Consider the following 13,257-nt stretch of genomic DNA (forward strand, 5'->3'; position numbering starts at 1 on the left):
TGTATTAGTGTATTTGGATGACATTTTGATTTTTTCTCCTGATTTCAAGACTCATAAGGAACACTTACGTCAGGTCTTGCTCATCCTGCGGGAGAATAAATTATACGCGAAACTGGAAAAATGTGTGTTTGCGGTTCCAGGAATGCAATTTCTGGGGTTTCTTCTCTCCGCTTCTGGTTTTCGCATGGACCCCGAGAAGGTCCGCGCTGTGCTTGAGTGGGAGCTTCCTGAGAATCAGAAGGCGCTGATGCGTTTTTTGGGCTTTGCCAATTATTACAGGAAGTTTATTTTGAATTATTCCTCTGTTGTTAAACCACTCACTGATATAACCAGAAAGGGGGTCGATTTTTCTTCCTGGTCGATAGAGGCGCGTAAGGCCTTTTCTAATATCAAGGAGAGTTTTGCTTCTGCTCCCATCCTGGTACAACCTGATATTTCTTTACCCTTCATAGTTGAGGTTGATGCTTCTGAGGTGGGTGTGGGTGCGGTCTTGTCTCAGGGTTCCTCTCCTGCCAAATGGCGACCGTGTGCCTTTTTCTCGAAGAAACTCTCCTCCGCAGAGAGAAATTACAATGTGGGAGATAGGGAATTGTTGGCCATCAAGTTGGCTTTTGAGGAATGGCGCCATTGCCTAGAGGGAGCTAGACACCCTATTACCGTGTTTACTGACCATAAAAATCTGGCCTACTTGGAGTCAGCCAAGCGTCTGAACCCGAGACAGGCCAGATGGTCTTTGTTCTTTTCAAGGTTTAATTTTGTTGTCACGTTCCGCCCTGGGGTTAAGAATGTGAAGGCAGATGCCCTGTCATGTTGTTTTCCGGGAGGTGGGAATTTTGAAGACCCGGGTCCCATTTTGGCTGAAGGTGTGGTGGTCTCTGCTCTTTTTCCTGAATTGGAGGCAGAGGTGCAGGCAGCACAGTCGGAGGCTCCTGATTTTTGTCCTCCTGGGAGGTTGTTTGTGCCTCTCGCTTTAAGACACAAGATTTTTAAGGAACACCACGATACGGTCCTTGCTGGGCACCCGGGGGCAAGAGCCACACTGGATCTCATCGCTCGGAGATTCTAGTGGCCTGCGCTTCGTAAGTCGGTTGAGGGTTTTGTGGCAGCCTGCGAGACTTGCGCCCGTGCCAAAGTCCCTCATTCACGGCCATCAGGTCCTCTCCTTCCCTTACCCATTCCTTCCCGTCCTTGGACACATCTGTCTATGGACTTCATAACGGACCTGCATCGTTCCTCGGGGAATACTGTGATTCTGGTGGTGGTGGACCGTTTTAGCAAAATGGTGCATTTCATCCCTTTTCCTGGTTTGCCCAATGCTAAGACGCTGGCGCAGGCATTTATTGATCACATTGTCAAATTGCATGATATTCCTTCAGACATAGTCTCTGATAGGGGCACGCAGTTTGTTTCCAGATTCTGGAAGGCTTTCTGTTCTCGCTTGGGGGTTCGGTTGTCATTCTCTTCTGCTTTCCACCCGCAGTCGAATGGCCAGACAGAGCACGTCAATCAGAATCTGGAGACATATCTGCGCTGTTTTGTGGCGGAGAATCAGGAGGATTGGTGTTCTTTTTTGTCCCTTGCTGAGTTTGCTTTAAATAACCGTCGTCAGGAGTCCTCTGATAAGTCACTATTTTTTGGTGCATATGGGTTTCATCCGCAGTTTGGGACTTTCTCGGGAGAGGGGTCTTCTGGTTTACCTGATGAGGACAGATTCTCCTTGTCTTTGTCATCTATTTGGCAAAAGATTCAGGATAATTTAAAGAGCATGAGTGAGAGATATAAGCGTGTGGCAGATAAGAGACGTGTGCCTGGTCCGGACCTGAATGTTGGTGATCTGGTGTGGTTGTCTACCAAGAATATCAAATTGAAGGTTCCCTCCTGGAAGTTGGGTCCTAGGTTTATTGGGCCTTACAAGATCCTGTCTGTCATCAATCCTGTTGCCTACCGTCTTGATCTTCCTCAGACTTGGAAGATCCATAATGTTTTTCATAAGTCCTTATTGAAACCTTATGTTCAACCCATTGTACCCTCGCCTTTGCCTCCTCCTCCGATTATGGTTGATGGGAATCTTGAATTTCAGGTCTCTAGGATTGTGGATTCTCGTCTTGTCCGCGGTTCTCTCCAGTACCTCGTTCATTGGGAGGGTTATGGTCCTGAGGAGAGGATGTGGGTCCCAGTGACGGACATTAAGGCCACTCGTCTCATCAGGGCTTTCCATAGGTCCCATCCTGAGAAGGTGGGCTCTGAGTGTCCGGAGTCCACTCGTAGAGGGCGGGGTACTGTCACAACCAGACAGCTGAGAAGCTCTGACAGAAGCCTTTCAGAACCTCCTCCTTGAGTTTTCTTTATTTTGGTTTTCAGTTCCTCATCTCGTTAGTCTCTCTCAGCTGTCATGTAGTTGGACTGATTGCATCCCTTTAAATTCCTCCCCATAATGCATTAGTGTGCGGCTTATACAACTTCCTGGAGTGTGTGTGCATGCTGTTCCTATTTCCCAGTCTTCTACAAGATAAGTGCTGTACATTTATTTGTGATTTTCTGTTTGCTGGATCCCAGAGGACCCTGACTCCCTCCGTGTCTAGTGTAGGGAGCCAGTGGTCGTGTCCCCTCACTATTGTAGGGTGTTCAGGTGTTAGATAGTCGAGGTACGAGGATATGCGACCATCCACCTTTGGGGTGTTTGCATAGGCTGAGCAGTCAGGGAGAGTGCCAGGTCTCATGCAGGGGTCTCCCTTTTGTTCCTTAGTTTTGGATCCAGTGAGTCATAGATTCTTTTGCATTGTCTTGTTTCCTGTACACCTTCCGTGACAACAGCTTTCTAGCTGTCTTACATTAAGACCATTTTCTATGCCCATCACCTTCCCCGCCCATGCCACACCCACTTTTTTTAGACCTGCCGTGAGCGGGGAGAATTTGCAAGGTCCATTGCACCGCAATCTGCACCAGGAATACACCTAATTTAAGCGTTTAGTTGTAGGGTCAATATTGATATGCATTATGTATGGTCCTCTATGATGGTTATAGATAAATATCTAATATCACTGGAGGGTTTATATAATATGAAGTGCTAAAACTAAATATATATTTAAAACATATAATATATATATTTCTGGTGCAGATTGCAGTCTCATATTTTTCATTTGAGACCCTTTGGTCTGCTGTGTGTTTTCAATTGATTTGAATAATTGTGAAATAAAACTATGCTTTGTTATTATTCAGTGTGTATCGAGTTTGACATGTACTTTGTCTCCATTGCTTGGTCTTGTATTTTATATGCGGATGACACACATATTGTTATTATTGTTAGTGGTGCCTCTCTCTCTCCCCCACCCACCTTCAAGCTCTTTATTAGAGATGAGCAAAGTTTTGGTAAATTCGATTCGGCTGCTTTGACAAATTATACAAAAAATTGCAAGTAAGTAGTGGGTGCAATGACAGGGAGCTTCGATAGCGCCGCTCCCCTCATTGTACCCCTCAGATGCCACGTTCATACATGATCACGGCATCTGAGTGTAAAATTAACAGAAATCAAACTTATCGCCTCCATTTGCTTGTGACGGGCTGGCCGGTGCCATCTTGCTTGAAGATCTGGTGCCAAATCTTGCGTGTCCCGAGATAACGTCATCACGCCAGCCGGTGTGGTGACGTCATACGTCACCACGCACAGGATTTCGGCTGAGATCTTCAATCAAGATGGCGGCGGCCAGCACGTCGTGAGCGAATAGAGGAGGTAAGTAAGATTTTTTTGGGTTTTTTACACTACTTAAGGTTAAATTGATTCGCTACCACAAAGCACAAGGAAATTTGGCTTTGCAGCGAATCGAATTTATCTGGAAACTCGGATTGAATTCTACTTCAGTGGATTTGATTTGCTCATCTGTACTCTTTATCATAAAGATAACAATAGTTAACAATGTCAGAAAGCCACTGACCTATATAGTTATAGGTAAACGCATGGTTGATGGTGTTCAGAATCAGCTCAAACCGCCTACTTAAAAACACACTGTTGCATCAGATTTGTTATGCTTTTTTAAATTAAAAAACATTCTAAAAATGGTCCCTTTTGCCAGTTTTGCCCGTCTGGGGGTGACAGTGTACTGCTCAGTGTGTTTTTAAATATTCTTTTTTTTAACAATGTCAGCTATGTACAGGTGCAACTCGAAAAATTTGAATATCGTGCAAAAGTCCATTTATTTCAGTAATGCAAATTAAAAGGAATTGCAGTAATGCAGCTTAAAATTAGAATTTTGTGAAAAGGTTCAATATTCTAGACTCAAAGTGTTACACTCTAGTCAGCTAATTAATCCATACCCCCTGAGCAAAGGGTACCTCAAAATTGAGACTTTGGGGTTTCATAAGCTGTAAGCCATAATCATCCAAATTATACTAAATAAAGGCAAATATCTCGCTTTGCATGTAATGAGTCTATCTCATGTGTTAGTTTCACCTTTTAAGTTGCATTACTGAAATAAATGAATTTTTAGTTTCACCTGTATTTACCCATAGCTATATATGTCAGTTTTATTCTGACATTATTTGCTATTGATATTATTTTGTTAAAGAACTTAAAGGGAACCTGTCAACATGAAAATACAATGCAAGATACAGGCAGCATGTTAAAGAGCAGGAGGAGCTGAGGAGCTGAGCTGACCAGGAAAGATTAAAGGACCTTAACATGTATAGCTTGAAAGAAAGACGAAACAGAGGGGATATGATAGAAACTTTTAAATACATAAAGGGAATCAACAAGGTAAAAAAGGAGAGAATATTTAATAGAAGAAAAACTGCTACAAGAGGACATCGTTTTTAAATTAAAGGGGCAAAGGTTTCAAAGTAATATCAGGAAGTATTACTTTACTGAGAGAGTAGTGGATGCATGGAATAGCCTTCCTGCAGAAGTGGTAGCTGCAAATACAGTGAAGGAGTTTAAGCATGCATGGGATAGGCATAAGGCCATCCTTCATATAAGATAGGGTCATTCATAGTATTCAGTATATTGGGCAGACTAGATGGGCCAAATGGTTCTTATCTGCCGACACATTCTATGTTTCTATGATATATAGTTTTATAGGAAAAGATTCAGTAAAACTCCTATATGCTAATACATTCAACTCCACCATGAACAGACAACACGAATGTGCCCTAACAGCAAGATAACTGGACAGACAGCCCTGGAGTCCTTTGTAGTTCCTCAGGGCTGATTGGAGTCTGGAAGAGCAATCTGCAATCAGGTCACTGAGAAACCTAGTGATCCGATCATAGGGAGGAGTCCGCTTTGATCATGCTGTGGTATCATTTGCGGCAATCAAAGTATTAACAGCTGCCAGGAGCCTGCTCTAAGAACCTGCAGTGTTTGTTTAATGTAAAAAATTAAAATCAGACATCATAGAGTATATTCACAAAAAAGAGCAAATTCAGCAGTCCAGAAAAATGGAATAAAAAGTAATGTATGTTCCATACTTGTTAAAATGCAATACATCATGTCTAACTGCAAAGGTAGCACACCATCTGACGTGTTTGCGAACTCTCCGGGTCCTTAGTCATGTAGTACATGACAATCTCTAACAAAGCAAGACCCAGCCCTGTACCTCACATGGATCTAGAGATCTCTCCATTCATTACTCCAATTGCTGTGCTAGATTTATATCAATCTGGCAGCTCAAGGAGTGTCTCCTTTATGCTGTAGCTCAGGGGGCATGTCCTTCCTCAGAGAGGTGGACAGAAAAAGAGGAAAAAAGCAAATAGCAGGTGGCACTATACAGATACATTTTATCAAATAGCTCTTACAAAAAGTATTTAGATCCAGGTGCTGGTTTAAAAACGGCAGAATATTTTTTTGTGGGACAAACCCTTTTATTATAAATGGCTTTTAGAGCAGAACCCTTCAAGAGCTGGTAACTAGAGTTGAGCGGACACCTGGATGTTCGGTTTCTACGAACTATTTAGCACTAAAATGGCTGTAAAAAATGTCATGGAAAAGGCTAGAGGGCTGCAAATGGCATCAAAATGTGGTTAAGAGCATGGCAAGTGCTCTGCAAACAAATGTGGATAGGGAAATGACTTTAAATAACATAAAATACGTAAAAATAAAAAATAATAATCTTGATCTAGGAGGACGAGGTCCATATGGAGTAGGAGGTTGAGGAGGCGGTGGATGTGGCGGTGTAGGTGGAAGCGGCGGTGGAGGAGGAGGTAGCCTACACTGCTTTTTGGTTTTAAATTTATTTTTATTTTTTAAATTAGGGTACACCCCAAAACATTGGGAAATATAACCTGTGATAACCCCCTCCAGTCGTGCTAAACACACGTTCAGACAATACACTAGCTGCAGGGCAGGCCCGCACCTCCAAGGAATAAAGGGCAAGCTCAGGCCATGTGCCCAATTTGGAGACCCAGAAGTTGCAGGAGGCAGAACCATCAGTCAGTTTGTGTAGGCGTGTGCACACATACTGCCCCACGATGTTGCACGTCCCCGTGATGTTCACGATCCAATTGGATATCTGCTCTATCAACTTTCGATGTTCTTTTCTGCGCCTACCATGTTGACCACGGTTAGCGGCGAATCAGGGTTCCATGCAGGAGAGGGAGCGTGAGAAAGAGAGACAACATCCAAGGGAGATCAATGGATGAAATTTAATTGTGATCGAGCAGAAATGTGGGAGAAGCTATTAAAACGGAAGAATTGAAGGAAAGGAGGGGGCGCGCGGCAATTACCCACTCCCGACTTGGGGAGGTAGTGACGATAAATAACAATACAGGACTCTTAAGATGCCCTGTTATTTGAATGATTAATAAAAAAAATTATAGGGAATGTCACTGGGGTATTTTGGATTTGGAAACGTTAGCCAGGAGAGGCCCAGCTGCCGCTTTGTTGACTCTAGATAACTTCTGCCTGATCGCACGTCCATGTGACGTCCACGATCCATTTGAATATCTTCTCTATGAACTTTCAATGTTCTTTTCTGAGCCTACCATGTTGATCACGGTTATCGGCGAATCAGGGTTCCACGCCAGAGAGGGAGCGTGAGAAAGGGAGACCACATCCAAGGGAAGTCAATGGCTGCAATGTGATCGAGCTGAAATGTGGAACAAATTATTAAAGCAGAAGGATCGGATGAAAGGGCCAATTAAAGATGAATTTTACTCATTTAATTCCCTGTCACCTATGCAAAGCAGGGGTTTTTCATCGCCAGAAATGGGTTAATGTCACCCACCAATGGAACAGATGATTTTTAAAAATGTTGGTCCCTGTCACCTATGCAGAGCAGGGGTTTATTCACTGCAAAAATGGTAAAATGTCACCCAAGAATGTAACAAAAAAATTAATGAAATTTTTTTACCTGTCTACTAGGTATAGCAGTGATATAACCCACTTATAAATTGGTGAAATACACCTGAATATGTAAGACAAATTAGTGAAATGTTTTTACCTGTCTACTAGGTAGAGCAGGGATATATAACACCCAAAAAGTGGTAAATTTCACCCGAATATGCAACAGACAAATTAGTGAAAAACTACCTGTCTACTAGGTAGAGCAGGGGTATATCACACCCAAAAATTGGTGAATTTCACCCGAATATGTTACAGACAAATTAGTGAAATGTTACCTGTCTACTAGGCAAAGCAGGGGTATATCACACCAAAAAATTGGTGAATTTCACCAGAAAATGTAACAGACAAATAGTATATTTTTTTTTACCTATCTACTAGGTATAGCAGTGGTATATGATACCCAAAAATTGGTGAATTTCAATCGAAAATGTAACAGACAAATTAATGATTTTTTTTTACCTGTGTACTAGGTATAGCAGTAGTATATCACACCCAAAAAATTGTGAATTTCACCCAAAAATGTAACAGACAAATTAGTGAAATTACATAAAATAACATATGTACAAATTAAAAAAAATAAACTTGATTTATGAGGTGGATGGCCATATGGAGTAGGAGTTTGAGGAGGCGGTGGACGTAGCGGTGTAGGTGGAAGCGGCGGTGGAGGAGGACAAGGTAGCCAACACAGTTTTTTTATTTAAATTTATTATATTTTTTAGGGTACACGCCAAAAGAGTGTGAAATATCCACAAGTATAACAATGGCTGGTTAAGGCCAGTATACATGTCTATTCTGCATAAGGTATGGACAAGTCCTGTGGGATCCATGCCTGGTTCATTTTAATGTATGTGAACTTGTCCATATTGGCTGTGGACAGGCGGCTGCGCTTATCTGTGATAACTTCCCCGCCATGCTAAACACACTTGCAGACAATACACTGGCTGCAGGGCAGGCCAGCACCTCCAAGGCGTAAAGGGAAAGCTCAGGCCATGTGCCCAATTTGGAGACCCAGAAGTTGAAGGGGGCAGACCAGTCATTCAGTACGTGTAGGCATGTGCACACATACTGCTCCACCATGTTGGTGAAATGCTGCCTCCTGCTAAGACGTTCCATATCAGCTGGTGGTTCTGGTTGTTGTGGCGTGCTGACAAAGCTTTTCCACATTTCGGCCATGCTAACCCTGCCTTCTGAGGTGCTGGCGGTGCCCCAGCTGTATTGGCGTCCTTTTACTTCTCCTCTGCTTTCGCCTTGTGCTTCTACTGTGCTCCCGCTGTCAGGTAGGAATGCCACCAGCAGTGCGTCTACAAGCATGCGCTTGAACACGCGCATCTTACAATCACGCTCCAGTGAGGGAATTAAGGATGGTACGTTGTCCTTGTAATGGGGATTGGCGGTCGTTGCGGACACACTGCAGCATGTAATCACTCATGTGTGCCAGGCTGCCCAGAGGCAACGAAAAGCTGTCCTCTGTGGGAGGTGTATCATCTGTATCCTCTGTATCCCCCCCAGCCATGCACCAGTGATGGCCATGAGCTGGTTTCGGTGCCACCCTGCTGTGAACACGGTTCCTCCGCCTCCATCTCCTCCTCCTCCTCCTCCTCCACCTCGTCATCCTCCAGAACTGTGCCCTGGCTGAATAATTGTGTACCTGGCGTTTGTGGGTGCAGGAACCCACCCTCAGAGCCACTTGTGAATGACTGGCTGGAAACCCTATGAAATGATCCATCTTCCTCCTCCTCCTCCTCCTGTGCCACATCCTCTTCCATCATCGCCAGCAGTGTTTTTTCAAGGAGGCATAGAAGTTGGATAGTAACGCTGAGAATGGCGTTATCGGCACTGGCCATGTTGTTGGAGTATTTAAAACAGCGCAACAAGGAACAAAAGTCTCGCATGGAGGCCCAGTCATTGGTGGTAAAGTGGTGCTGTTCCGCCGAGCGACTCACCTGTGCGTGCAGCAGCTGAAACTCCACTATCGCCTGCTGCTGCTCGCACAGTCTGGCCAGCATGTGCAAGGTGGAGTTCCACCTTGTGGACACGTCACAGATGAGGCGGTCAGCGGGAAGGCCGAAGTTACGCTGCAGCGCTGACAAGCGAGCAGCAGGGTGAGAATGCCAAAAGCGCACACAGACGGCCCGCACTTTATTCAGCAGCTCTGACATATCGGGGTAATTTTTAAGGAATCTCTGCACCACCAAATTCAGCACTTGCGCCAGGCAAGGGATGTGCGTCAAACCGGCTAGTCCCATTGCTTCTACGAGATTTTGCCCATTATCGCACACCACCAGGCCGGGCTTGAGGCTCACTGGCACCAACCACTCATTGGTCTGTTGTTCAAGGCCCGTCCACAGCTCCTGCGCGGTGTGGGGTTTGTCCCCCAAACAGATACGTTTTAAAACGGCCTGCTGTCATTTACCCCTGGCTGTGCTTAAGTTGGTGGTGAAGGTGTTACGCTGATTGATGAGGAGCCGGTAGAGGATGAGGAAGCAACAGGAGGCAAACTGAAGCGCCCTGCAATCCTCAGTGGTGGACGGACATGCACCAAACTTCTATCCGCCTTAGGCCCAGCCGCCACTGCATTTACCCAGAGCTTCAGGCTTTGATTGCACAGCATGCAAACCACTCTTATCTTGTCATCAGCACATTGTCTGAAGAAATGCCACGCCAGGGAACTCATTGGAGCTGCGTTTGGTGTGCTCGGTCCCTTGCTGCGTTGGGCAGTAGCAGGCGTACTGTCTAGGGGATGGCCGCTCCGCTTTTGCACCCTTCTCCCTCTTCTGCTGTGCTGGTGGCTCTGTGTGACCACCGCCTCTTCCTCCGAACTACACAGGTCACTCGCATGACCTTGATTCCATGTGGGGTCGAGGACCTCATCATCATCTTCCACCTTGTCTTTACCCCTGCCCTCCTTGTCAGTCGGCACACTTTTGAAAGCCACAGCAGTTGGCACCTGTGTTTCGTCATCATCTGAGATGTGCTGTGATGGTCCTCCCATGTACTCATCTTGAAACATAAGTGGTTGGGCATTGGTGCTAGCAGAGTCATCAAAAAGCAGAAGAGACTGCTGCATGACTTGGGGCTCAGACTGCTTGGCTGATATGCAAGGGGGTGAGGTGAAAGACTGATGGACATCGGCTGCAGGTGCCAACTCTGATCTTTCAGCAGTAGACTGGGTGGGAGGCAATGTAAAGGAACTGGAGGCACTGTCAGCAACCCAATCTACTATCGCCTGCACTTGTTCTGACCATTCGTAGAGCCGCATTAGGCCCGACCAATTACCGCTGGAGGTTCTGTCGCCTACTCGAACCTGAGAAAGGTGTTTCACTTGTGCGTATAGCTGGCACAGATTGACCACGTCCTCTCCCTGCAACAGGAGCTCCACCAGCAGCACCACGACCTAGGCCACGTCCCTTATTTGACGCTCTCTTCATAATTTTCAAATTTAGGATCTTGCCCAAAATGGGTGTTTTTTTAATAGCAGAATAGAACAACAGTATCTAAAGGGTGTATTTCACAATGACATTTGCAGCAAAGGCTGCAATATTAAGATTTTTGCCCAAAAAGGGTGTTTTTTAAAACCCAGAAAATTATAGCTGTATTTCTAGCTTAAATTGCACACTGACTAATGCGGCAGAGGCCCAAGATGGAGGTTATTGCCAAAAATAGATGTTTTTTAAAACCCAGAAAATTATAGAAGTATTTTCAAGCTTGTTTTTAACAATCGCAGATGCAGCAAAGACTGCAATATTAAATACTTTGCCCAAAATGGGTGTTTTTTTTTATAACATAATATGACAGCAGTATCTAAAGCATGTATCTCACACTGGCAGATGCAGCAAGGGCTGTAAAATTAAGTATTTTGCCCAAAAAGGGTGTTTTTTTTAAAACCCAGAAAATTATTGCTGTATTTATAGCTTAAATTGCACACTGACAAATGCTGAAAAGGCACCAGATGGAGGATATTGCCAAAAATGAGTGTTTTTTTAAACCCAGATTATTATTGCAGTATTTCAAGTATTTCAAGCTTGGATTTGAATGTCACAAAAGCACTTATGCTGTGCTTGTGCACTGAGCTTGCATAAAATGGCTGCCGCTGCCCACCTAACTACCAGACGGATAAAAGTTATTTTTCTCTGTCACAGGGCTTAGGGTAGGGTAAAAAGATTGTGCACTGCACTGCACCCACACAACTAAATCTAGGTAGATCGCTGAGTTAACAAACTCTTCAGATTAAAGATTATTTTCTATTCTCTCCCTCACAGCAGCAGCATCCTATCCCTACACTAATCCGAGAAGAGTGATGTGCAGCGCTACGTGACTACAGCTTATATAGAGGCTGGGTCACATGCTGCACTAGCCAATCACAGTCATGCCACTAGTAGGCATGGCTGTGATGGCTTCTAATGGCACAGAGTTAAACGCTTGTTGATTTTGCTGCTCTGCAGCCTTTCAAAAAGCGCCATTAAATCGCCGAACACCGAACCCAAACTTTTACTGAAATGTTCGGGTTGGGGTTCGGGTCCGGGGTCCAAAAATCCTAAAGTTCGGGTTTGCTCAACCCTACTGGTAACCACCTGATCTTCACTGCAAGAACACCAAAGACGTTCTGCATCACAGTGGATGGTCGATAAGGGGTTAACAAACATTATCTACACAAAGCAGACATATGTGTGCATAAGTTTACATGCTGTGCAGATTTTAAATTCACATTATGTCAATTCTTCCTGTGGATTTTTACTGTGGATTTTATCCTCTGCGATGGATGGGTTGAAATCAGTGGCAAAGAGATTTTTGTATGCCATGTGGATGTACTGGTAAACTTTACTTTTACATCCAGGGAAAACCTTTTAATAAGAGAATAGATTGATCTTACACATGTACAGTACAATCTATAATGAATAAGAGGTGGTTACCAGAATGTCTCCACATTAAATAATCATGTCTTAAATCCTAAAATATATGTTTTAGAATAACACTTACCTCATTTAGAGCATTAGCAATAAAATCCATAGCAATTGGATCAGAATCATCTGTTCCAGGCATCTCCAGGATTTCCTTTCCACCATATAATATTTTGCAGGGCAAATACACTACAATTTCCTTTACAGCTGCAATCCGTTTTTTGTAAATTGTATCATTAGCATCAGCAGCACTGTCTTGAGGAATTGTCAGACCTTTCAGAGTATTCTAAGATAGGAATATTACAATTGTTTTATAGATCAGTATGTAAGGAGAGATACAGGAGTATACTAACTCTTCTGCGCTGTGTAATGGAAATCATAAATTACAAAACATACAATAAATATTGCTGTATTAACAGTACAAAACAAGGCACGTGTTGATACAGTCTAATGTCAGCAATGTAGTACTGTAAATGGAGTTCCTCAGAGCACACTATAAAGCTATGGACATGGACCCTGTTTGGCAGCACTGGTCAGTATTGTGGGTATATTCCTGTACCACTGCATGACTCCTTCCTATAGCCAGCATTAAAAATTAGCAAAGTTTTGAAAAACTTGATTCGGCAGCTTCTCCGAAATTAGCCAAGAAATTTGTTATGAAATAATTTGTCACGAATTGCTATAAATCAGGTATACCCAGGCCACTCTACCGTAAAGGGAACCTGTCACCTAGAAAATGCATATTAAACCGTCAGCAGTACCTTATTGCAGCCTGTAGCATGATTATAAATATGTCTGTGTCTTTTCTGTGCATTTCGGCAAAAGTCTAAAAAAATACTTTTATTAAACTGGCCACGCTATGTAAATGATAGTCTTGAAGTCAAGGGGGCAGCGGCTTTCTCGCCTGAAGTCAATCGCGCCCCGCCCCCTTTGCCTCCCCATAGCATTTGATTGATAGGATTTCCTTCACTACTGGACGCTTGAATGTAGTCTCGCGTGTGCTCTGTGTCCCTGCAATACCGGCGC

General features: G+C 44.0%; 1 protein-coding gene across 2 annotated transcripts in view; it reads right to left on the reverse strand.

Moving 5' to 3' along the window:
• Window positions 1–13,257, reverse strand: part of LOC120990317 — a 563,944-nt gene that overhangs the window by 205,703 nt on the left and 344,984 nt on the right. For both annotated transcript variants that reach the window (XM_040419049.1, XM_040419048.1), the window contains exon 10: window positions 12,311–12,517. In XM_040419049.1, the coding sequence (XP_040274983.1) occupies window positions 12,311–12,517 (207 nt within the window). The remainder of the gene's footprint in view (window positions 1–12,310; window positions 12,518–13,257) is intronic.

The sequence above is a fragment of the Bufo bufo genome, chromosome 2, assembly GCF_905171765.1.
Source record: "Bufo bufo chromosome 2, aBufBuf1.1, whole genome shotgun sequence".
NCBI classification, from domain to species: Eukaryota; Metazoa; Chordata; class Amphibia; order Anura; family Bufonidae; genus Bufo; species Bufo bufo.